Source organism: Schistocerca serialis, chromosome 1 (assembly GCF_023864345.2).
Source record: "Schistocerca serialis cubense isolate TAMUIC-IGC-003099 chromosome 1, iqSchSeri2.2, whole genome shotgun sequence".
In the NCBI taxonomy this organism is placed as follows: Eukaryota; Metazoa; Arthropoda; class Insecta; order Orthoptera; family Acrididae; genus Schistocerca; species Schistocerca serialis.
Genome location: NC_064638.1, coordinates 1073733877 through 1073760384, shown reverse-complemented (window position 1 = coordinate 1073760384; position 26508 = coordinate 1073733877). Strand labels below are relative to the sequence as shown.

General features: G+C 42.5%; 1 protein-coding gene across 1 annotated transcript in view; it reads left to right on the top strand.

Annotated features, from left to right (window-relative positions):
* The first annotated feature begins 14365 nt into the window (after nucleotides 1–14365).
* LOC126455468 (uncharacterized) overlaps nucleotides 14366–26508 on the top strand; it is a 549051-nt gene continuing 536908 nt past the window's right edge. The window contains exon 1 of the mRNA XM_050091224.1: nucleotides 14366–14840. Within this exon, the coding sequence (XP_049947181.1) occupies nucleotides 14796–14840 (45 nt within the window). The 5' untranslated portion in view covers nucleotides 14366–14795. The remainder of the gene's footprint in view (nucleotides 14841–26508) is intronic.

Below are 26508 nucleotides of genomic sequence, written 5' to 3'. Positions count from 1 at the left end.
AGTGACTGGCGTATTGTGACGAGCCAGTTGCTCGGCCACCACTGACCAGACGTTTTCAGTTGGTGAGAGATCTGGAGAATGTGCTGGCCAGGGCAGCAGCCGAACATTTTCCGTATCCAGAAAGGCCCGTACAGGATCTGCAACATGTGGTCGTGCATTATCCTGCTGAAATGTAGGGTTTCGCAGGGATCGAATGTAGGGTAGAGCCACGGGTCGTAACACATCTGAAATGTAACGTCCACTGTTCAAAGTGCCGTCAATGCGAACAAGAGGTGACCGAGACGTGTAACCAATTGCACCCCATACCATCACGCCGGGTAATACGCCAGTATGGCGATGACGAATACACACTTCCAAAGTGCGTTCACCGCGATCTCGTCAAACACGGATCCGACCATCATGATGCTGTAAACAGAACCTGGATTCATCCGAAAAAATGACGTTTTGCCATTCGTGCACCCAGGTTCGTCGTTGAGTACACCATCGCAGGCACTCCTCTATGTGATGCAGCCCCAAGGGTAACCGCAGCCATGGTCTCCGAGCTGATAGTCCATGCCGCTGCAAGCGTCGTCGAATTGTTCTTGCAAACGTCGCCATCTGTTGACTCAGGGATCGAGACGTGGCTGCACGATCCGTTACAGCCATGCGGTTAAGATGCCTGTCATCTCGACTGCTAGTGATACGAGGGCGTTGGGATCCAGCACGGCGTTCCGTATTATCCTCCTGAACCCACTGATTCCATATTCTGCTAACAGTCATTGGATCTCGACCAACGAGAGCAGCAATGTTGCGATACAATAAACCGCAATCGCGGTAGGCTACGATCCGACCTTTATCAAAGTCGGAAACGTGATGGTACGCATTTCTCTGCCTTACACGAGGCATCACAACAACGTTTCACCAGGCAACGCCGGTCAACTGCTGTTTGTGTATGAGAAATCGGTTGGGAACTCTCTTCATGTCAGCACGTTGTAGATGTCGCCACCGGCGCCAACCTTGTGTGAATGCTCCGAAAAGCTAATCAATTGCATATCACAGCATCTTCTTCCTGTCGGTTAAATTTCGCGTCTGTCGCACGTCATCTTCGTGGTGTAGCAATTTTAATGGCCAGTAGTGTATTATCAATAGGACAGCGTAATTATACTGTCAGTTATATTAAGGTATTCTATGAGGCTATAGATACCGAATAACACTGTGCGATAATGATCATTAGAAAGGATAAGGTAAATTAAAAAGAGCTACCCAATAGATGAGAAAGGGAGAAAAACATTCAGATTTGAGGGAACTGGGGATCGAACATAGCAAAATGAGAATGGGGAGGGGGGAGGGGAAGAAGATGGTCGACAGAGAAGGCGGAAGAAAGGCCAGCGAAGCTTCCGGGCGCGGTGGAAAGAGACCGACTAATTATGAAGACTAATGAACGCCCACGGAGAAAGCACGCCGGAAGTAAAGAAGACTGGGATCACCCAACCAAAGAGGCTTCTTAACGGCAAACGAATGCTACAGACAGGAATTTATTGACCGCATCGGGAAGAAGAATTGCGGAATCTGTTCCGCCGAACAGTGAAAGCTTCGATGACTTGGAAAAGAAAGGCTGGCAATACTCAGAGAACTGCTGGTCATAAACTAAGGACGAAATGCTTCACTCATCGAATTACAATCTGATACTTCCGTGCTGGTAAAAGGGTAGCCTCTTCGTGAAACTGGCTTAGTATATAGCGCCAGTCACTATTTTATTATATCCACTACACGCTCCAGTGACCGTGCCACCAATATCACGTAAATTCTAACCTTGTCGTGATTAGTGAAGTGCATAAACGACTTTTTGCAACAAGGAGTCAAATAATGAACAAATTATTTGTCGTCTTGATGGGGGTAGAAGAACAATGAGAATGTTATATACTGCTGATGGTAGCATGCGCACTATTCACACTACTCGCTCAAATAGTTTCATTGTAAAATAAATAAAGATTGCTTCTCAACATTTGGAGAAGGACATTGTAAACGTTCAAAAATCTGCTCCTATGAGATGTTCTTTATTGTAGCGCCTAGTTTCTAAGGCGAGATCATCACAACTCGACCTACACCTACACAGAAACATATAAATTATCATTATTGCAAAGGTTGTATAAATAATCTCACACATTCATATAATTAATTAAATTTCAAGCATATGTTGTATCATATGTTGCGTAACGATCTACATCTACATGTATGATTACTCTACTATTCACAATAAAGTGCCTGGCAGAGGGTTCAATGAACCTCCTTCAAGCTGTCTCTCTACCGTTCCACTCTCGAACGGCACGCGGAAAAAAAGAGCACTTAAATTTTTCTGTGCGAACCCTGATTTCTCTTATTATATCGTGACGATTATTTCTCCCTATTTAGGTGGGTGCCAACAGAATGTTTTCGCAATCGGAGGAGAAAACTGGTGATTGAAATTTCATGAGAAGATCCCGTCGCAACGAAAAACGCCTTTGTTTTAATGATTGCCACTCCAAATCACGTATCATGTCTGTGACACTATGTCCTCTATTTCGCGATAATACAAAACGAACTGCCCTTCTTTGTACTTTTTCGATGTCATCCGTCAGTCCCACCTGATGCGGATCCCACACCGCACAGCAATACTTCAGAATAGGGCGGACAAGCGTGGCGTAAGCAGTCTCTTTAGTAGACCTGTTGCACCTTCTAAGTGTTCTGCCAATCGCAGTCTTTGGTTTGCTCTACCCACAATATTATCTATGTGATCGTTCCAATTTAAGTTATTTGTAATTGTAATCCCTAAGTACTTAGCTTAATTTACAGCCTTCGGATTTCTGTGACTTATCGCGTAATCGAAATTTAGCCGATTTCTTTTAGCACTCATGTGAATAACTTCACACTTTTCCTTATTCAGCGTCAATTGCCACTTTTCGCACCATACAGATATTTTATCTAAATCATTTTGCAAGTCGTTTTAACCATCTGATGACATTACAAGACGGTAAATGACAGCATCATCTGCAAACAATCTAAGACAGCTACTCAGATTGTCTGCTATGTAGTTAATATAGATCAGGAACAACAGAGGGCCTATAACACTTCCTTGGGGAACGCCGGGTATTATTTCTGTTTTACTCGATGACTTTCCGTCCATTACTACGAACTGTGACATTTCTGACAGGAAATCACGAATCCAGTTGCGCAACTGAGGCGATACTCCGTAGGCGCGCAGTTTGGTTAGAAGACGCTTGTGAGGAATTGTGTCGAAAGCCTTCTGGAAATCTAAAAATATGGAACTAATTTGACATCCCCTGTCGATAGCACTTATTACTTCGTGAGTATAAAGGGCTAGTTGTGTTTCACAAGAACGATATTTTCTGAAACCGTGCTGACTATGCGTCAATAAATCGTTTCCTTCGAGGTACTTCATAATGTTCGAATACAGTATATGTTCCAAACCCTACTACAAATCGACGTTAGTGATATAGGCCTGTAACGATCGTCTGTATTCAAATGTATAACACGTTTCATTTTCAGTTTTTTAGCTACCGTCCGCTGGCAGGTGATGCTCGATTGTTATGTTCAGTTTTTTTAGACCTATATGGCAATATCTCCCTTTTACAGTATCCTTTTCTATGTCCTGTACCTCTTACACAGATGTAACAGGCATGTGCCTGTGGCTAATCTTCTTGCTACAATCGATCACCCAGATTTCTTTGACTTAGTTAAACGATTATCGCTGGACTCCTTGTGTAACACGTACCAGCTGATCGAACGTTTAGTTTTGTAGGAACTCTGACTAGCATCCATAAAAGTTTGACAAATCTGTTGCTGTAATGTCGTTTGCAGCTGAGGCGTCTACAGCGCAGACATCTAACAGACAGAACAAGGTTGTATATTGCCAACAGTATGATTTTTTATTCGTTTTGTCTCCTAGGACTCTGCTCATTTTTCAGTGTTCGCTTCAAATTTAGAGAGATTCTTTGTACAGCCTTTCAGTCTTTCTTAACTTACATGTGTCTGTATATGAATAAGTCACCTGAGGACGATAATTTGAGAGGTATTAATCACGAGAGTTAAGAGTATACCCTTGCAGCAATGTTTTTGTGTAAATGATTCTATTCTTAAAATATTTAGAATTTTAAGAGGATTGCTTACAAAAATGTTTTTAAATATTTGTAACATATCATGAAGGTAATCCCGGGATCACAGGATAAAATATGCCTATGAACATATGTCCTGCGGTATTGACAATATTCGGCCCCAATATCAATCTATGATTACTGCCACAAGATGTTTCGGGGCAACGTTATCCCATTTTAAGCGCTAAAAACAAAGAAACCAGATAAAACAGTCTTCCTTATACCGACAGACACATAAGGGTTATATACGTCCTGAGTTACAACCTGTCTTAAAAAATTTAGGCCTCGTAACAACTTGAAAACAAGCTGCACACCTGCATTGTCAACTCAGGCGTAGAATTGTATACGTAGAAGCGTAGCGTGGACATTCGAAACTACGGAGAAGAAAGAACTGGATGCATCAACAATATTAGCTATGAGTTCACACTAAATGTGTGTCAAGCTTCAGTAAAATCTTCTCTTTTCCGTGGCCCAGAAACACAGATTACTTACAGAAAATATCTAAAGCATCTTGTAAGTTACAATCATCTATGCACCGAGAAGATCCCTTGACTGAAGAGGTGAGACTTGTGTTTTGGAAGTGGGGGTTACCAACCAGCAATGAAGACAAAATTTTATTTTTGTTCGTCAGTCCTAAGGTTGGTTTGGCGCAGTTCTCAAATCCTGCCGCTTTCCGCATTACTCGCCATTTCAGCATAAGCACTGCTTTCCATATAATCCTAGTTCTGTCAAACTTCGTAACTATAGCGCTTACCCGGGGCATGGTGCCATTTACTAGATGTCTATATAACAAACTTCCACGAGCAACAAACATTTGATTTTCAATATTTTATACAGTTACTGGCCGAATTCGAAAACTTAAAAAGTTGTCATAATAAACTCATTAACAGCTACAATCTTATGCTAAAGGTTTAACGCAGTAAGTTAACATCTAGAAACTGTGTATATGTCTTGAGAAGCATAACTCACATCATGAAAATTACCAGGACTATACTCATCCAATATTTGAGATTGAGAACATTTAGTAACTTGCCACAAACTTTACACATCATTTCAAACATTTACGAAACATTTTCTCGCTGACACTTCCACCACAACGATTAAAAGGAAAAAGTTTATCGCTTACTATATTTACGCCGTTCATCCAGTAAAAGTGCAGCGTCAGGCATGACATTTTAATTTGTTACTTCTTTGCTAGAAACTCTAGTCGCAACACAATTTGCGAGCAGTACTGACATACACACATCAAAAGAAGTTTTGCATCGCCCCGGTTCCCAGAACTCCTGAAAATAGACGTTGACTGTGGATACTGTATCACAGTCACTGTCCCTTTGATTGTTCAGAGATGTCTCTAAACCCGCCCAAAGATGTAAACAACCATGTACGGGCAGCGCCTATTAGACGGAGGGGGTCCGACAACCGATCAGTTCCAGTCATTCCACCAAGCAGGAGGTACACGGTTCGTGTTGTCTGTAGTTCAACCGTGCCTAGAAGGTCAATACCGCGGTTCGATCGCGTCCACGTTGTTACTTTGTGCCAGGAAGGGCTCTCAACAAGTGAAGTGTCCACGCGTGTCGGAGAGAACCAATGCGATGTTGTTTGGACATGGAGGAGCTACAGAGAGGCAAGAACTGTCGATGACATGCCTCGCTCAGCCCATCCAAGGACTACTACTGCAGTGGATGACCGCTACCTACGGATTATGGCTCGGAGGAATCCTGACAGCAACGCCACCATGTTGAATAACGCTTTTGGTGTAGCCACAGGACGTCGTGTTACGACTCAAACTGTGCGCAACTTCACTCAAGACGTCCATGGCAAGTTCCATCTTTGCAACCACGACACCATGCAGCGCGGTACAGATGGGCCAAACAACAAGCCGAATGGACCGCTCAGGATTAGCATCACATTCTCTTCACCGATGAGTGTCGCATATGCCTTCAACTAGACAATCGTCGGAGACGTGTTTGGAGGCAACCCGGTCAGGCTGAACGCCTTAGACACACTATCCAGCGAGTACAGCAAGGTAGAGGTTCCCTGCTGTTTTGCGGTGACATTATGTGAGGACGACGTACACCGCTGTTGGTCATGGAAGGCTCTGTAACGGCTGTACAATACGTGAATGCCATCCTCCGACCGATAGTGCAACCATATCGGCAGCATACTGGCGAGCCATTCGTCTTCATGGACGACAATTGGCGCCCCCATCGTGCGCATCTTGTGAATGACTTCCTTCAGGATAACCACATCGCTCGACTTGAGTGGCCAGCAGGTTCTCCAGACATGAACCCTATCGATCATGCCTGGGATAGATTGGACAGGGCTGTTTATGGACGACGTGACACACCAACCACTCTGAGGGATCTACCCTGAATCGCCATTGAGGAGTGGGACAATCTGGACCAACAGTGCCTTGATGAAATTGTGGATAGTATGCCACGACGAATACAGGCATGCATCAATGCAAGAGGACGTGCTACTGGGTATTAGAGGTACCAGTGTGTACAGCAATCTGGACCACCACCTCTGAAGGTCTCGATGTATGGTGGTACAACATGCAGTGTGTGGTTTTCATGAGCAATAAAAAGGGTGGTAATGATGTTTATGTTGATCTCTGTTCCATTTTTCTATACAGGTTCCAGAACTCTCGGAAACGATGGGATGCTAAACTTTTTTTGATGTGTGTATATCACTGACTGCACCTTCAAAATTGCTTCACAGTGCGACACATAGTTCGAGAGGTACGACATTTTATACATGGAAATTATTTCTTTAAAGAAGGCTTTACTGATTGCGTACTAAGCGATGTGAAGTCGAATTTTAAGAAGTATCAAAGCAGCTTTGGTAGCTCAGGAAATATCGCTTCTGTTCGACAGCATGGCGTCGTCTTGTCCACGAAGGTCCACAGTGTTTCGAAAGAGGAATTCGAAAATACAACTTAGACAGCCGGGCGGCTAGGGAGAGATAGACAGCCGAGCAACCAATTCCCTCCATTTACTGCCAGATGCGGTGATTAGGTCTGCAACTCAAGAAATGGACTCTACTGTCACCAATGTAGACAAAATCGTAAGAATAACTGAGGAACACAACTATACTCGTTGGTATAGGATGATGGCCTATGATGGTGATGGTTGAATCAGGGGGCATTCAGTTCAGCGGGAAATTAGAAATAGTGTATAGCTTGATATTTTTCATATGTACAGAGCATTTGCACATGTGAAAGTTCTTATATGTTCTAGAAAAAAAAGCCTTCAAATCAACTAGGGGTGGAACGCCGAACATTTGAATTTCTAGTCTGACATTTACTGGTGTGCAAAAATACACACGAGGAGTAGAATGAAGTAAACGATTTAAATTTAAGGTTTACCGCATCACATTCAATGATCATCATGTTCTACTGGTATCTTTAGCTGAATTAAGAGCGTCTCCTCACTCTGGTGTTGGAGCGACAAAACATCTGACGTATTTCACTCGCAGTGGTTAGCACACTGGACTCACATTCGGGAGGACGACTGTTCAATCCCGCGCCCGGTCATCTTGATTTAGGTTTTCCGTGATTTCCCTAAATCGCTCCAGGAAAATGCCGGGATGGTTCCTTTGAAAGGGCACGGCCGACTTCCTTCCCTGTCCTTCCCCAATCCGATGAGACCGATGACCTTGCTGTTCGGTCTCTATCCCCCAAAACAACCCAACCCAACGTATTTCATTGCCTTTGACCCAAATTCAGTTATTCATTTATGTTTACTACCGAAGAGGTTCATGGGATAACTAAGGAACCATCATAAGCCATATATGTCTTGCGGTCGACGTCTCTTGGTATCTGGTAAATGTAGGAAGAAACCTTTCTTGCTGTGCTGTGAAGACCACACAAATACTCTGATACTAATGAGTAGGGCATACTCTTGAACCATGTTGTACGAAATGGAGAAACTCTGGTCTGTACAATTTCCCTCTCTGTTCGTCGCGTAGGAAAAACATCGATTATTGACAATTAGCCATGGGACCTCAAAGGTTCAGTCTTGTTGGTAATTCAATGCAGTCTCGAAAACGAAAGCTGGAGCGTGATCGTCAACTGTAAGTGCGTTAACGTTTTTCAATAGATCGCTCTGCCAGCCGATTATCGCTTTAGGAGAGAGCTTCGTTTTCTATGTGCACTTGATAATTCATGCAAAGCAGACGTGATGACTTCGTCTATTTCGGATATCATAAGCAGGCTCCGTTAGTAGTGGCTGTTGTTGATCCCTGCAGCACTTATTATGCCTATGGTACTGGAGAAAGCAAAGCCACAGCCTTCCTTCACCAAGCGGATTGAGTTATATTTGATCACGACGTGTGATTACTTCTAGCAACAACAGATGAAGTCTTCTGTCTGGAGCGGATACTTTTCATTTCCCAATTAGCTGTTTGGGCTAGCATTTGATCGTGAATCTCATTTTAGTGAACTAGAAGTGTTACTTAAGAAAATAACAAGCCTGATGAAGACGATCAGTAAGTCATCAGATTTAGACAAGATATTTGTATGGGGTGAAAAGTGGAAACTGACTCGAAATAATGAAAAGCATGAAGTCATCCACACGAGTAATAAAAGTAATCCGCTACATTTCGGTTACACGATAAATCGCACAAATCTAAAGCCTGTAAATTCGACTAAATACTTAAGGATTAAAATTACGAATAACTTAAGCTGGAACGGTCACAAAGATAATGTTCTGAGTAAATCAAACCAGAGATACTATTTACGGCAGGACAATGAAAAAAATGCGAGAGGTCTACGAAAGAGACTGTCTACATTACACTTGTGGGTCCTTTTCTCGAATAATACTGTCCATGTGGGATTTGCATCGGATATGATCGACGGACGACATCGAAAAAGTTCAGAGAAGACAGCTCGTTTTGTGCTACCGCGAAACAGGGAAAAAGCGCCTCGTATATGATACGTGAATTAGGGTGAAATCATTAAAACAAAGGAGTTTTTCATTGCGGCAGGATTTTCTCATGAAATTTTAATCGCCGACTTTCTCCTCAGAGTGTGAAAACATTCTGTTAGCGCCCACCTATGTAGGCAGGAGTGATCATCACAATAAAATCGAAGCTCGCGCATAAAGATTTAAGCGTTCGTTTTTCCCGCGCGTGGTTCGAGAGTAGAACGGCAGAGAAATAGCTTCAAACTGGTTCGATGAGCCCCCAGCCAGGCACTTATTTGTGAACTGCAGAGTAATCATGTAGATGTAGACCACTAGTGTCGTACACCATGCTGTGGCTATATACCCATGAAACGTTTATTCAGGGTTACTCTGACTGGACTGAGATTTGTTCTTACACATGGCTTAAAAGTGTACCACAGAAGTCAGTATGGACAGAACACTGGTGGTATAAACACGACATTAAATGACTATCTGCTGAAAAGAACTCGCTTCCATGAATCTTTACTTGGGAAAAAACTACAGTTAATCATCTCATATGTACAGCATCTAACTGATTCTGAATACACTAATGGCCATTAAAATTGCTACACCACGAAGATGACGTGCTACAGAGGCGAAATTTAACCGACGGGAAGAAGACGCTGTGATATGCAAATGATTAGCTTTTCAGAGCATTCACACAAGGTTGGCGCCGGTGGCGACATCTACAACGTGCTGACATGAAGAGAGTTCCCAACCGATTTCTCATACACAAACAGCAGTTGACCGGCGTTGCCTGGTGAAACGTTGTTGTGATGCCTCGTGTAAGGCAGAGAAATGCGTACAATCACGTTTCCGACTTTGATAAAGGTCGGATCGTAGCCTACCGCGATTGCGGTTTATTGTATCGCAACATTGCTGCTCGCGTTGGTCGAGATCCAATGACTGTTAGCAGAATATGGAATCAGTGGGTTCAGGAGGATAATACGGAACGCCGTGCTGGATCCCAACGCCCTCGTATCACTAGCAGTCGAGATGACAGGCATCTTAACCGCATGGCTGTAACGGATCGTGCAGCCACGTCTCGATCCCTGAGTCAACAGATGGCGACGTTTGCAAGAACAGTTCGACGACGCTTGCAGCGGCATGGACTATCAGCTCGGAGACCATGGCTGCGGTTACCCTTGGCGCTGCATCACATAGAGGAGTGCCTGCGATGGTGTACTCAACGACTAACCTGGGTGCACGAATGGCAAAACGTCATTTTTTCGGATGAATCCAGGTTCTGCTTACAGAATCATGATGGTTGCATCCGTGTTTGGCGACATCGCGGTGAACGCACATTGGAAGCGTGTATTCGTCGTCGCCATACTGGCGTATTACCCGGCGTGATGGTATGGGGTGCAATTGGTTACACGTCTCGGTCACCACTTGTTCGCATTGACGGCACTTTGAACAGTGGACGTTACATTTCAGATGTGTTACGACCCGTGGCTCTACCCCTCATTCGATCCCTGCGAAACCCTACATTTCAGCAGGATAATGCACGACCGCATGTTGCAGGTCCTGTACGGGTCCTTCTGGATATATAAAATGTTCGACTGGTGCCCTGGCCAGCACATTCTCCAGATCTCTCACCAACTGAAAACTTCTGGTCAATGGTGGCCGAGCAAACTGGCTCATAACAATACGCCAGTCACTACAATTGATGAACTGTGTGATGAACTGTGGTAACGTGTTGAAGCTGCATGGGCAGCTGTACCTGTACACGCCATCCAAGCTCTGTTTGACTCAATGCGTGGGCGTATCAAGGCCGTTATTACGGCCAGAGGTGGTTGTTCTGGGTACTGATTTCTCAGGATCTATGCACCCAAATTGCGTGAAAATATAATCACATGTCAGTTCTAGTATAATATACAGGGTGTTACAAAAAGGTACGGCCAAACTTTCAGGAAATATTCCTCACACACAAATAAAGAAAAGATGTTATGTGGACATGTGTCCGGAAACGCTTCATTTCCATGTTAGAGCACATTTTAGTTTCGTCAGTATGTACCGTACTTCCTCGATTCACCGCCAGTTGGCCCAATTTAAGGAAGGTAATGTTGACTTCGGTGCCTGTGTTGACATGCGATGCATTGCTCTACAGTACTAGCATCAAGCACATCAGTACGTGGCATCAACAGGTTAGCTTTCATCACGAACGTGGTTTTGCAGTCAGTGCAATGTTTACAAATGCGGAGTTCGCAGATGCCCATTTGATGTATGGATTAGCATGGGGCAATAGCCGTGGCGCGGTACGTTTGTATCGAGACAGATTTCCAGAACGAAGGTGTCCCGACAGGAAGACGTTCGAAGCAATTGATCGGCGTCTTAGGGAGCACGGAACATTCCAGCCTATGACTCGCGACTGGGGAAGACCTAGCACGACGAGGACACCTGCAATGGACAGGCAATTCTTCGTGCAGTTGACGATAATCCTAACGTCAGCGTCAGAGAAGTTGCTGCTGTACAAGGTAACGTTGACCACGTCACTGTATGGAGAGTGCTACGGGAGAACCAGTTGTTTCCGTACCATGTACGGCGTGTGCAGGCACTATCAGCAGCTGATTGGCCTCCACGGGTACACTTCTGCGAATGATTCATCCAACAATGCGTCAATCCTCATTTCAAGTGCAAATGTTCTCTTTCCAACGTGATCAAATTGTAAATTTTCACAATCAACATGTGTGGGCTGACCAGAATCCGCACGCAGTTGTGCAATCACGTCATCAACACAGATTTTCTGTGAACGTTTGGGCAGGCATTGTTGGTGATGTCTTGATTGGGCCCCATGTTCTTCCACCTACGCTCAATGGAGCACGTTATCATGATTTCATACGGGGAACTCTACCTGAGCAGCTAGAACATGTGCCTTTACAAGTACGACACAACATGTGGTTCATGCACGATGGAGCTCCTGCATATTTCAGTCGAAGTGTTCGTACGCTTCTCAACAACAGATTCGGTGACCGATGGATTGGCAGAGGCGGACCAATTCCATGGCCTCCACGCTCTCCTGACCTCAACCCTCTTGACTTTCATTTTTGGGGGCATTTGAAAGCTCTTGTCTACGCAACCCCGGTACCAAATGTAGAGACTCTTCGTGCTCGTATTGTGGACGGCTGTGATACAATACGCCATTCTCCAGGGCTGCATCAGGGATTCCATGCGACGGAGGGTGGATGCATGTATCCTCGCTAACGGAGGACATTTTGAACATTTCCTGTAACAAAGTGTTTGAAGTCACGCTGGTACGTTCTGTTGCTGTGTGTTTCCATTCCGTGATTAATGTGATTTGAAGAGACGTAATAAAATGAGCTCCAACATGAAAAGGAAGCGTTTCCGGACACATGTCCACATAACATATTTTCTTTCTTTGTGCGTGAGGAATGTTTCCTGAAAGCTTGGCCGTACCTTTTTGTAACACCCTGTATTTGGCCAATGAATACCCTTTTCTGATCTGCATTTCTTCTTGGTGTAGCAAATTTAATAGCCAGTACTGTATATTCTTACAAACTACATCTGGTATTTGTTTTCGGATGCAAACACGAATAGCTTTCAAGGTTTTCAATACGCGAATATGCTACGCATAGTTATACGTGCGAGAAATACGATTCTTTCAAATTCACTACGCAACAATGAAATATTTGCCCTTATGCTTTATTGTACGTTAATCTTACTTGAAATTTGAGCGTTTTAAAGTTGAATGGCAAGTCAGCTGAAGTGAGTGAAAGTGAAGTTCGTAGTATGAATACTGACTTTCCTTGCTCCTTCCGCTTAACATTTCCGCTTCTACGGTGTTGTTTAGAAGTGGCTGAACAAGGTCATTTTTGTTGCTAAACTTGTTCGCCCACGCCATCATTCTTTGTTTACGTATTTTCTCTCTATTAGCGGATAGACTTGTTCGGTGAGTCCTCCCTCTGTGTTTACTACGTTGCAAACAGAAAATACCTGATTTCCTGCAATAATGTGGATTTATTAGTCCAAAACTTTAAAGTAAAATTACATACATGTGGGATAAATTCAAAGCATTTGGATCAATTCCTGTGGGGTTTAGTAATCGCTGCCTGATCAGTCGACAATATTACAGTTTTTTGGTTGTTTAGTTACCTGATTGGTCCTCATTTGCTTCCTTAATAAATCGTCGAGTTTTTGGTCCAGTCATTTCTGCAAAAGAAACTGTCTTGAGGTCTTGAGTATTTTTTTTTTCACAAAAATCATCACCAGTGTCTTGAAATTACTTTATACTTATACGTGTTTATGATTATTTTAAACAATTGGTTTCATGCACTCGTTAACGTTCTTGCAAATGAAAGAACCATTTCTAACCTAAAAAGTTAACGCTGGCATCACAACCTCAAAGAATTGTTAACGATATTTGTGTGCACAAACACATTTTTTGTTTACTATTAGCACCTACATTCTACTCACGTTGCATTAAAAATGAAAGAAAGCGTCAAAGAGAGTGACTGTCAGCACATTCTATTGCCATAGAGATGAACAATAACCAATAATTACCAAGGAACTTATGGGAACATACCTCAGAGTAACATTGATAGCTTCGAAAATAACTCTTACATCTACTTGGATACAACTGGCGGAAAGCTCTCGAGTTTCCAGTTGGGTGGCGGTATTATAAAACTGCGATGTTGCAACGAGTGACATACTCTTTTTCTTCTGACGAGGACACCGAGAAAGTCTACATTCACACATGCTTGGATATAGTGTCATGTTTCTTTGTTCAAAAGAATACGCCACAACTATAGCATACAGCTACTGAAAGACCAGTAGAGTCCCCAGACTGCAGAGTTTTTATCAAACTTGTATGCTACAAAGTAAAAAAAAAGTCCAAAAAATGTTATTTGAACAGTGATATTATTCTCCAGAACTTCTTATTGTGAGCAGTAAAATTACCAAAAACATTGACTTGCTTGCAACGTGTATCCTTGTACGCAAAATAAAAACGTTGGATTCGTTAGTGATAATCTTGAACAGCTAGTAACTTAATAGCACAGAGTCCCAGTGCATTTATAAGTAAACAAACACAGTTTCTCTCTTTTTCTCCTTTTGTTTAATTAAGCGCATGTCGTTACGGCCTACTACAAACTTACTTTCACGATTCACATGTGCTCTGCCTGGGTGCTGTCTTCCGCTGGAACTTAAAAAGCGCGCCGCCGACGGATGTTCTGCAGCTGGTCTAGAGTAGTACTCCAGCTGGCCGCGGCAGGAAGTGGTGGCGCGGTGGTCGCAGAACAGTCGGCGCACGCTCAGAGCTGAGTCAGACACGACGGCGAGCAGTATGGCGACATGTCGCTTCGTGCGTAAACAGTGAGTGTAGGCACTTGTCTCATCGTGGCGGGATAAATATTGTCTGACTGGCTAAAGTGTTCTTCTACACGTCGTTCAAGATCGTACAGCTTACAGGACGTCTCATTTAAAGAGCAGAAACAGTGCTATTTCTTCACAGTGAGCATTTGACAGATTATCACCTTTGCTTGCCGTTTACAGTTATGTGTTAGCTTATCAATGAGAAAGGACAGAGCTTTGTGACTCGTGGAAAAGGCGTGAATATTCTATTGCGACTGAGAGGAGACGAAATGAGCGGGTCTGCAGTGCCCTGGCGTGGAAAATTCCGACTGATACCGTGTTAGCTGAACCGTAGCGAGAAGATTTGGATTATGTGGAGTGTTAAGACCAGCAAGACGAAGAATTCTCAAGGATGAGCCGTGGGTACTACGTACCCTGTGCGCCGTTCCTCTACTTGGTAAGTACGAACTCAAAATACCATCCTTTCTGTATTGCAATAAGAACAAATCATCCAGAAGAAACAGATGGCTTTGCAAGTGAATATGTATTATTTTGGTACTTTACGAAGATGATTGAGCGTATTAAGTGACAAAGAACGAAATAATTGGATATTTTCGCACTGTTGTTGCAGGTTTTTACTTGTACCATTGTTAAGTCAAATGCTAGGTGCACATTGGTTTTTTAATGTTTCTCTTGTGGTATGTTACGTTCCGTGCATTTTCGTGGATTTCTTTGGCTGGAGAAGATAAAATTTTATTTCTATCAAAAGTGTACTCAAACTGTTGGTATTACGCGTTACATCCCACCCGGTTTTAGAGGCGCTGTTTTCAAAAAACTATCTAGATATTATATTATTGACTAATTTACTGATTGAAGTGTAGGGACTAGTGTAGCAGGGGATACAACCCGTGTAATATTGTAGAGGAAATGTTTTTCATCAACAAATGCCAGAGGACAGGAGGTATCTTCATGTCGAACAGCTTTTTCTGTTTGAAACTGAGATAAGAATCAGTGGAGGATTTGCCGATGGGGTGGGAGTATATACAGAAATCGTACGTACACTGTATCGATGCGCAGAAGTTGGCTTTGTGTGTTTTCTCAGTTTTGTGTCATTTTAATTGTTAACGGGCAGAAGTGCCCTGTTGATTAAGGAGTTCATAATGGGTGCCTTGTTCTCCGTAACAATATCAGCCGGCCAGCAGATGTTTGGTTGGATACCGAAAGTACTAAAGCCATGATATGTGGTGTACAGCCAGCTGAAGATATTGTCTGATGTGTGTAGTGTATGCGTGCGCCGCTATTGAGTTGTTTGTCGCCTGGTGCGAATCGCAGCTGCAAGGCGGTGCGACCTTGCGCAGTCAGCTGTTTGGCGCATCTCCAGGGCACCGCCCGCCACATATGCAAGACCCTTCTCGCTTTCCTTCCTGTGACTTCTTTTCTGCCTGACGTGCTTGTAGCAGTTAAGCGACCTCAAATGGCAGCGAGTTATTCCTTGTGAAATGTACGGCACCGCGAGATAAATTGTCACAAGTAAAGAAATACTATTTAACTTGAAACGAAACTTCAGCGAGTAATGATTAATTACCACTTTTATAACCAGTAATCGTGTACAGGCAGTGAAAGAGTCTGTTAATGTACTATCTTATACTGCATAACTGTTATAGTACGTACGAGTTCTTGTATGCCTTCATACATTAAATTTTCTAATCCTTTTTGCATGGTGCATGCACTAGTAGACCAGCATATGAAAGGGCTATAGGCTACAGCTAGGTTCCTCACAAGATGCCTAGTGGTTTTACCGAGCTGTTTTTCATCAAATAGTACGCATTTTTTATTCAACTTTCTGCAGTCGAAACTTGTTCTCGCTTTTTCTACCTCTGAATTTGTGTGGTATTTCTGTTTCGTGAAAATTATTGCTTCCAGGTGTGATTGCAGGCCCACTGTCGAACGCCACTGCATATTTTCTGAATGCCATTGTTGTACATTTGACTGCTTTTAGAGCTACTTGCCGATGTTACGAGCGTGTAGCAATCTTGTCGAAATGGAAGCAACCATCTGTGGTTTTCTACATTGCAACGTTCAGGCTTATCACACCTACCAAAAATATTTTAACGAGTAAAACGCCCAGTTGTTAAGCATCTACCTTTCGTTTTTGATTTTTACTTATTTAGGACTACTGTGAAACAACCGAACACAAACATATATTCCATATAATCAACCATCGTCAACTGGAGTATAGGACCTTATGTTCAGGATTAAACAAGAAACCAAACTTTCATTTTTTTCGTTTATTCCTTTTTAATTTTTGTTTACTGTAGTAAACACGTTCATGCTTTACAATTAGTCATGGTAACATTAAGTTGAATCTTAATAAAAGATAAATAAGTTGTGCATTGCCCACAAGCATGCAAGGTATCAAATAAAAACTAATAACAATTAATGACTTAGCATTGCAAAATTCACATAAATGAGACGTGTTCTTTGAAAATATATAGGAAGATTTAGTAGTCCTTCCTTTGGAATTAAATTCGTAGTTCCGAAGCCTGTATTTACTGTGTGTCCATTCAACCATTTGATTTTGCAGATAATGCGCTTGGTAACTATCAGCCGAGGTTACTTTGCAAATAAAACTCCAGGTGTGTAATACTCATTGCGATTTATTATGTATTTCGAAAATCCTCATTTCGAATGCCATGTTTCCATGGCAAGGTTCTTCCTCGATCGAATTTGGCCGTAAAGGAATTCGCTAACCAGGTTCGTGCGATATGAATCCGTCTTAATGTTACAAGTCACAGACTTCCAGGTTAAATGCGATTTTTGAAGAGAATCTGATCATTTCGTGGTACCGGTACTTGCTAATTCATTTAGTCTAATAAATTCTGTTAGACGTCTGCGTTCTGTAACTGCTGGTATATAACAGTTATTGCCACACCCAGCTGTCAAACTCGCTTTCTCTTATCTTGCAAAGTTCTCTGCTTGATATAAGTTATGAGAAGAGGCACGAAATTGGAATCTGTTGAAGAACCTACGTGGGGAGTGTCTGCCACAACGTAACCGCAAATCATCAGCTTTTTCAGTTCGTGGGTGAATATTGTACGTGTTACCTACTTAGAAAACAAAGGAAGACCATTTATAACTCCGCCTGATCGTGACTTGAACTCTTATTAAATGCAATACTAATTCCCGTAACTCGACGCTTATTGTGTGTTTATCGCGAGGGCAGGTTCTCCTTAACGAATTTTCGAAAATAGTTTCGCTCTGGTGTTGCAAGAGTTCATTCTACGTCAGTCGGAGCCTTCAGTATTCCTCTGTGCCACAAAATTATTTCCACGCATTAAAGTAATTAAAAACTGCACTAGACGCTCGGCAACTGTCTTAGCGCCGCAAGTTTACTTCATTAAGGACTGATGTGTGTGTGTGTGTGTGTGTGTGTGTGTGTGTGTGTGTGTGTGTGTGTGTGTCGATAGGTGCAGTCATAACGCCTCCCAGTAACCGACCTTCTGCAGTGTGTGTGTTTTGCTGCTGAAGTTGCTATCATTCCTGCCACTTTACATGTCAGCAGTTTGCCCACCTTCTTGTTGCGTTCATTCTCCTGACGAAACTGTCGACTTCCTGTTGTTAAAAAAAGACATTACTCTCCTCTAATTTTCCCCTACGCTTTTTCATTCCCCAAGATTATTTAATGACAAATAATAGCTTGAATATTGGTTAATCTGTCATGATGTGACTAAGCTGCAGGATGCAGCTGGACCATAAATTGTTTTGAGTCGCGACATAATTTACTGGTGGACTTACAGCTTCCCGCCATTGTTTCGGACAGTAAACCGCGAGATACACAGTATTTAGCCTCTGATAAGTCCTCTGGCTTCCAGTCGAGTATCGGTGTTGCAGTACCGCTACCTTTCGATGAGTATCACACCCATTATTTTGTGGTTAACTTTTCGTCAGCAGTTTTTCTGCAAGTCCTGGTCCAAGATTTCGGTTTTATTTTTGGTTGTGAAAATTTAAACGAAATAGATGCAACAAATTATCCTGATCGGTGAGAAATCTTTGCCCCAGTTTTAAATAACTGTGGGATTTTTACAGTTTCTATTGTTTTCACTCAACTATTCGATCAAATTAGATTTATGTGCAGTTGAATGCTTTGTGACGCTAGTAAATTCCAGGCTACATATCCCAAGTAACATCTCATAACATGTGGAAGCATGGGCATATCCGGAGGGGGGTAACTACACCTACCCGCCTTTTTAAAATAAAATATAAAGAAAAATAGCCTCCCAGACCGAACTTTCTCTCCCTGCCAAGCCACACAGACAGGCGTATCGGTTCAGCATCAGCCTGAAGAAAAGTGTAGTATGTAAATAATACTAATAGCTAGTGCACCCAGAGTCATTCACCACGAAACTAATGAGTAGCACCCCTTCCACCCCAATTCAGATATTGGGACCGCTCTTGTGAGTTTAAGATTTTCTCAGTAATTGTTGTTTTTTTGTCTAATTCTGTTGGCTTTCATTTATGTGAGCATACACGACGATTTTAGACAGTAACGTTTATACTTTGCACTTTCTTTACGCCCGAGTACTGGTGCATTTTTAAATAATAATGAAACGTGGTGCTGCAGAAAAGTGTTGAAGATTAGACGTGTTGATCGGATAACTAATGAAAATGTACTAAATCTGAGAAAATGTTACGGCACAACTTGGTTAAAAGATGAGATCGGTTGATAGGACACGAGGAAGGAATCGTCAGTTTGGTAAATGAGGAAAGTAATGGTGGTGATGAGGTGGAGGGGTCATTAAAGTCGCAGAGGGATTACAGTAAGCAGGTTCAAGTGGATATACTCTGCATCAATTAATGTAGAGTGAAGAGATCTGCATACGATGGACTAACGTGAAAAGCTGCATCGAACCAATCTTCGGACGGAATACCTCAACAACGATAACACACTTATTCCACGTTAGCATCACCGTACATTTCAACTGTACTACTGTTTGTAAAATCGTACGTGCCCTGTTCGGAAATAAACTGTGAATTACTTTTTCGAAGCAAGTAAGGCATGAAACTTAACGAGCAAGCTACCAGCAACGGAAAACGAACATGAGTCACTTAAAGATGGGTGAAATACAGGGTGATCTTTACATGGTTACGAAAATTTATTTCTAAGGAACTATGGTAGATACAACATAGGTAGATTATTTTGTGCCCTGTCTGTTGCTCGTAGAACATCTAGATTCAACGTCATATGCACTTTATCTCCATATCTTTGGCGTCAACGCCTCTGCATTATCTCGTATTCGTGCCATAATAGTTTGTACATCAGCAGCTAGTGAACGGAACACTTTATCCTTAACGTAATCCCATAAAAAATGCTTGAAGGGTTATGCCCGGCGAGCGTGGTAGTAATGTTATTGACTTAGGAGTTAAGCTACAGTTTGCAACAGACCACATAGGTATGTTTCGCATAGTTCCTTAGAAAAAATATTTGTGATCAGGGCAAGACTTTATGCTCACCCTGTATTTCTTTGGGCGTTGAAACCAGCATTTCTTAAAGGTCAGTTACTGCATGCGTGAATACTGGATTTCAGCCGGTGTCGGAGAAGCTGTAAAATGAACTACGACATAGTCTGTTCAAGACAATGATTTCATTTGACAGCGAGATTATTTTGAAGCGATCAGCTACTTTGTTAGAGAATAAATAAGTAGTTTTTCCTAGTTTCGAAGGTAATTGCTTTGTTTGCTTGTAGGACACTCAGTAAATACAATGCCTGAACGTCCTTCTATGTAAATGCGACAACTGGAAAAGATCTAGCTGATCTAATTGTAAATATGGCGTACTTTGTGCAGTGCTATGTTGTCGGCTGTGCCTAGAAAAATGCGTCCGTTGTCTAAGCTGAAACAAAACAAGCCTGTTCGCTTGAGTAGGTTGGCCGCCCTTCCTCGCGCTGCCAGCTAAGCGTAGCCGCTTTTCTCCGACACTTTTCCTGTGTTCCGAAACTGCCGTTGGTAATGAGCTTCGCGGTTTCCCAGTGAAACTGCAGGGCGCTCTCGGATGCGACATCTGGCTTGGCGAGCTACGGTACTTGGCGCATTGTGTATTGTCACGTGCCGTATATGTAATAAAACCAGCTTTTTTTTTTCAAAAATTATGTATCTCTATTTTTCCACCTTAGTTGCATATTCTTACTACAGTATGACTAATTTCGATCAAGCTCGATTATCCTCAAATCTAAAAACTAAGTAAAACTGAAAGTTTACTTTGTTCTTATACCTGAAGATGACCGAGTGTGATTGAAATAGTCATAGCGTAAAAAAAGATGGGAAAAATCACAGCTGAATTCTACCACGGTGAATATGTCGGCTCTAGTGACCAATTTAGTTTTTTATGTATGTTACAATTTACGTATGTGTACGAAACACGGAAGTGACTAGCTTGGACATAATTTGTGAATCTCCTGCGTAATCTCGTACTGCTTTAAGCAGGTTTAGGAACAAATTGGGGAAAAGGGGTGGGGGGGATTTGTTACAGACACAATGTGTCAGAGAACAATTTTCCTTTTAGTTCTTCTTTCATTTTCAGAAAGAAATTGTAGCTGCAGTGGTTCGTGTCAGCCGAGTGTGGTAGCATTTAGCACTGCCAACACTGTGTGTGCCATTTTTGTTTCGCGTCACACGACTTGTCTTTTTTGTAAAGAAGGGGTAATTTAATGGGTAATTATACAGCTGGCGTAGTTTGGTCACAAATGAGGACGTCCATAGATAACGTCAATAGGTATTTCCAGACTATTTTAGGTGCGATAAGATGCTAGGAAGTTTTCTGACTGCACGATTAACTTGACACACTACACATTCGCAGGAAAGAGGATAGGAAATAGTTTTAGAAAAATACAGGTTAGTTCGACACTCCGCGAAGGTCATAGACAGCGAGTACTTCGCTTAGACTGCTATGTTTTAGTGGAAAAAACTGACTGCGACCTTGTTGAAGAGTCCACCCCACCGTGCGCCCGACGTGATTCAGCGGGGCTACGGTAAACTGTATAGCCGGACGCCGGTTTGAACCTCACACTCCCGGAACAGTACGTCTAGATGTTGTGCAAGCGAAGGGTATTTAGATCAGCAATAATGACTGCCAGTTGGCTTACATCGTATTTCCGTATGTAGCGAAAGGAAAACTGGCTTCTTGGTACCCATACTATCGGAATTTTAACAGTAAACCGTCCCACGACAGTGCCCAACGCTTCTGTTACAGTGTCTGGCACTGCGATAGGATGATCAACACCGTGACCTTCTCGCGCCTACTAAACGAACACGTCACGCTGCGCGTTGTTACCTTGTGTAACTCCCCCTAGCGTCATGTGGCAAGTATCTCAGTTTGTCAGACGATACTCAAGAAACGGTTGAAAGAGGGTAGCCTGCTGTTCGTGATTGAATTGCCTTACAATTCTTCCAGTGAATCTCTGGGTGCCATCTCTTTCCTACAGTTTGTTAAATGTAGTCATATTGTAAACCGCTCCAGACGCACACTGCTAGATATTTAACGATTGCGACTCTCCATGGATTTATCGTCAGTCGAAATTTAAGGGCTCTTCGTGATCGTTTACGCAAAGTAGCGCGATACTGCCAATCACTGCATCATGCACGCCTTCTTGCTTTTCGCTACATGTTTCTGGCGTTGCGAATTCCCTGCGCGTTCGCAGCTCGTGGTCTTGGGGTTAGCGTTGCTGCCTCTGGATCACTTCGTCTCCGGTTCGAGTCCCGGCCGCGTTGGGGACTTTCTCTGCACGGGGGCTGGGTGCCTGTGCTGTCCTCGTGATCTCATCATCGTCATTCGTGCTGTAGCTAGATTGGACTGTGTACAAAATTGGACTGTGTACAAAATTGGACTGTGTACAAAATTGGACTGTGTACAAAATTGGACTGTGTACAAAATTGGACTGTGTACAAAATTGGACTGTGTACAAAATTGGACTGTGTACAAAATTGGACTGTGTACAAAATTGGACTGTGTAAACACTGGGACTTTGTACGGGCGCTGATGACCGCCCCACAAACCAACCATCATCGTAATTCTCTGCGTACAAACAGCTTCATGTTCCATGTCATATATACACATTCCTGTATTTTAATCACAGTCCCATCTGGCAAGAAGAAACTTTTGATGTATTAAACACCTTGTCTGACGAAATTTCACAAAAGGTCTATAAAGAATTCTTACAGGAAAATGACCAATAGTAGAACACATAGACGTAGCTAGGTCGCACCTGTCCGTTGAGGAGGAAAGTGCGACGATTATCATGAACCTGACAACAGCCCTTAATTTAGTACTAGTATAGAATTAGATTTAAGGTGGGAAGCATATTTCATTTGGAAGTTATCTTTTAAGAAGACTGCAGTGAGAGATAAAGTCTTGTGGGCCAGCCCAGTGTCTGCGGCACGCCCACTGAGATTAGCTGGGTGGGCATCAGCCGATAAATTGTGCTAGGCTTGTATATCCACTGGCACAACCTGTAACGCTGTAGGCAGGAGATGTAATTCTTAGAAATTAACCAAATTATAAATTATTTTTACTTGTATCATGATTTCTGTTGGAAGTGTAATATCGCTGCAGTTGTCATTTATACTAATAGGACCCACAAATTAGCATCGGAAGTGGGTTTATTGTAGATTTGATCAAGTAAAGAATTCTTTTAAAAAAGGTATTACATGAAGTATTTCACCAGGAGCAGCAAGTGAAAGCAATTTGATGACAAACGTGACGTATAAGACATCACTAAGAAAGGAGGAAAGGGTAGAGAAATTAAAAGAAACATGAGACAGAAGAGCCATTTATGAAGATATTAATATGTTAAAGTTCTTATGACTCTAAGAGTACTTTTGAGTACGACATAATGAGGACATGTCGTTTCCTTTGTATTTATTTCATTTTCCGTACTCTTGTTCCAAGAGCCAGCAGTCTCCAATCGTGCAGCGAGACAAAAAAAAAAAAAAAACATAAAAAAAAAATCAATGCATGCTGATTAGTTAAACATTGATCTCACCTTCACTACATATTAGATAAATTATTCTCTTTCATTTAACTATTATGTTCTTATTTCTCACGGGGTATTTCCTTTTGAAATTGTGTCTCAACTTATCATTTTTCAGTTGAGAGTTAAGGTGCCTTGCAGTTCAGTATGGGATGTTGTGCGATGTAAGTTATGCTCCAGTTGTATAGCGCAACTTAACCAAGTGTCCGTTTGGACACAGACTTTTTCGTATTCTTTAAACGGAACTACGAGTGGTTGATGTGCGCAAACGGCTTTTTGTTGCTTTGCAACGTACTCTGTGTTGGAATGGATATACCAACGATTTTAAATCTAATACTTGACATTATACTGAACAAAAATTGCATATTTCAGTGAGCTCATGTTGGAACGGTTCCTGTTACAAATGCACTTCTTTATGCAGCTTGATTACAGTTATAAACTAAAAACTCCTTACAGCTGCACTTTTTTTCCATATCCTCCGATATTCTCATGTTAGCAAACACGTTCCTAATATCTTGTTATTTGGCGTTACTATCTTAGCTGTTATTGCACGTGACAGGTGTGCTGGTATGCAGAAGCTCTTATCATTTCCTGTTCTGCTCGAAATACATACTCTTATCCCAACTCACCCAATCCACCGACACCTGTTATCCAATCAGGAAAAGCAGTCGCGCGTCACTGCTAGAGAGAACTTCCGTGTATCTTTTTGTCGAACCCAGCCTTGATCTTTCAGTATGATAGTCTCCACTCACATACTGATAACAGTGATCGGGAACAATGTGATTTGATGGTACTAAAAAAAAAATACACAAGCCATAACGATACTGAACAGTGTAAAAGGAAAAGAAGCCTTCAGTAAAAAGTAATCAGGTTTTATTCAACGTTAATCGTTTACTCGACAGTTAAATCTTTGTAGACAATGATGCTAATCCGTAGCAGTGAGGGAGTGTGTCATGATTACTTGGCAACACCTTTGTGGTTAATTGCAGTGTTTGAAAAACTAGACTCTTGTTAAGTAGCGTTCAGGTTCAAACGCCGTCTGCCATCCTAAACTAGATGTTTTTGTTTTCTAGTACCACGTGATGCAAACGCTAGTGTAATTCATTTCGATGAGGCCACGCCCATTGGCCGTATTCTCCTACAGTACTAAGTCGATTCTCTCTCTCACATGCAGAGTAATAACAAAGTCTGAAAAGCTTGTAAGGCTGTTTAAGAGGAGGTGGTGCTGAGAAATAACTGTTAAGAAGAAATTTCGATATGTTGGACTGTTTCTGGGTTAATAAGCGTTGAAGTTAGCCAGTCATGCCGTTAAGCCACAAATTCATGTGACCCACCAGAGATGGGATAGCCGAACGTGTTCTGCTTTTGGTTTCCTAAAAGCAAACAAGAGAGCGATGCAAAAATTGGACACGGGCCATAGTAAGGACGTAACCAGAGCGAAAGGCTGAGCAGTCTCGTGCGCTATCATTTACACTATGAGATCAACTGACATTAATTGTATCTGCTGACCGCGTGAATTTGCGCGCGAAGCGATCTGATTGGCTAAATTCAGTGCTAATTAATATGGAAACAACGCAACACACAGAATTTTTTTCTTATCACTTATTTCTCAGCACAACCTAACCTGCTGTACCCTTACAAGCTTTTCGGGGTGTTTCCTACCACCCTCTATACTAATGAGTATACTGTTTCAGACTGAATTCAGTGGTGGCTCTTAACCACACATTTGCAAGCGACTGGAACGGTGTGAATTTCCTAGAGATTTAGCACGTTGACTTCAGCAATCAACAACTCACTCGCAGAGAAGTAATAGATGAAATCCGCAACAGTGGCTTACTGAAGAATGCAAGTTCTCTAACCGTGAGGTGTCACTAAGTTTAGGAACTGTCAGTAAATCATTTGCCATGGACCAGAATGAATTTTCACTCTGCAATGGAGAGTGCGCTGGTTTGAAACTTACGTCCTGCGAGGTTAAAACTGTGTCCCGGACTGGGACTCGAACCTGGGGCGTTTAGTAGGTAAATTAGGTAGGTAGACTAGAGTTTATATTTAATTTCACTGATTACAGTGAATGCTTACGCACTCACAAAACCAGTGCTGGACGGTGAGAGCTGTGTGAATAGTGACCCGTCGTCTTGGAACACCGCAACGCTATTGGGGAACAAAAAATCGTACGATGGGATGGATCTGATCAGCCAAAATGGCCACACAATCCTTCACAGCAATGTGACGTAGCAGAGTAGCCGTGGGGCGCTTGGGATACCAAGCTATGGCTGCCCAAATCATCACTGAACCTCCGCCACGTTACACTCTTGGGACGTGAACTCGGCTAGAAGTTGCAGACTTTGTGAAACAAGACTCATCCGACCAAATGACTTTCTTCCATGTCTCCGAGCTTTGTGGCTTCGGCACCACGATTTCCTGTTAAGGGCATGTGAATCACTGATAGTGGTTTTGGAATTGTGGCTCACCTTGCAGTTTGTGGAGCTTCCTTCTCGTTGTTTTGACGCGGACAGGCTACAAGTTTCGGAATTCAGTACTGCAATGATTTTTGCAGCTGTGATCCCCTTATTTTTCCCCACTATCCTCTTCAATGGCCGCCTGTCACGATCACACTTTCGTCCGCATTGTGACTTAGCCTATTTTTTTCGCTTCCCCTGTATGCGGTATAAACCTTGCATACCGTGACGTCTTGAAACACCAAACACTTCGGGTACTTTGGTTATGGAAGCACCCACCAAACGAACTACAACAATTTTGCCCCGTGCGTATTCAGGTATCTTCGACATAATGCGCTCGCAATTACACAGAACACTTTTCTGACTACGACGGACATTTTGTAGCTCGTCTATTCGCTGACTAGGGAGTGATGGAATAAGCGGCTTCGGGTGGTTTACTGACTAGGGTTGTTCCCTAACAGATCACTCACCTGCTCATCTTCTGTCACAGCCGTCGGACTTTGTCTCCTATTACAAGTGTTTCATCGCCTAGTAATGAATTAAACAAGAAGGGACGGTAGGGAAGCTAAAAACCAATGAAAGTTAGTAGATTCTGGTAATGAAACCATCAATTCAGAAATAAACACAGAAATGCGGGGTAGCT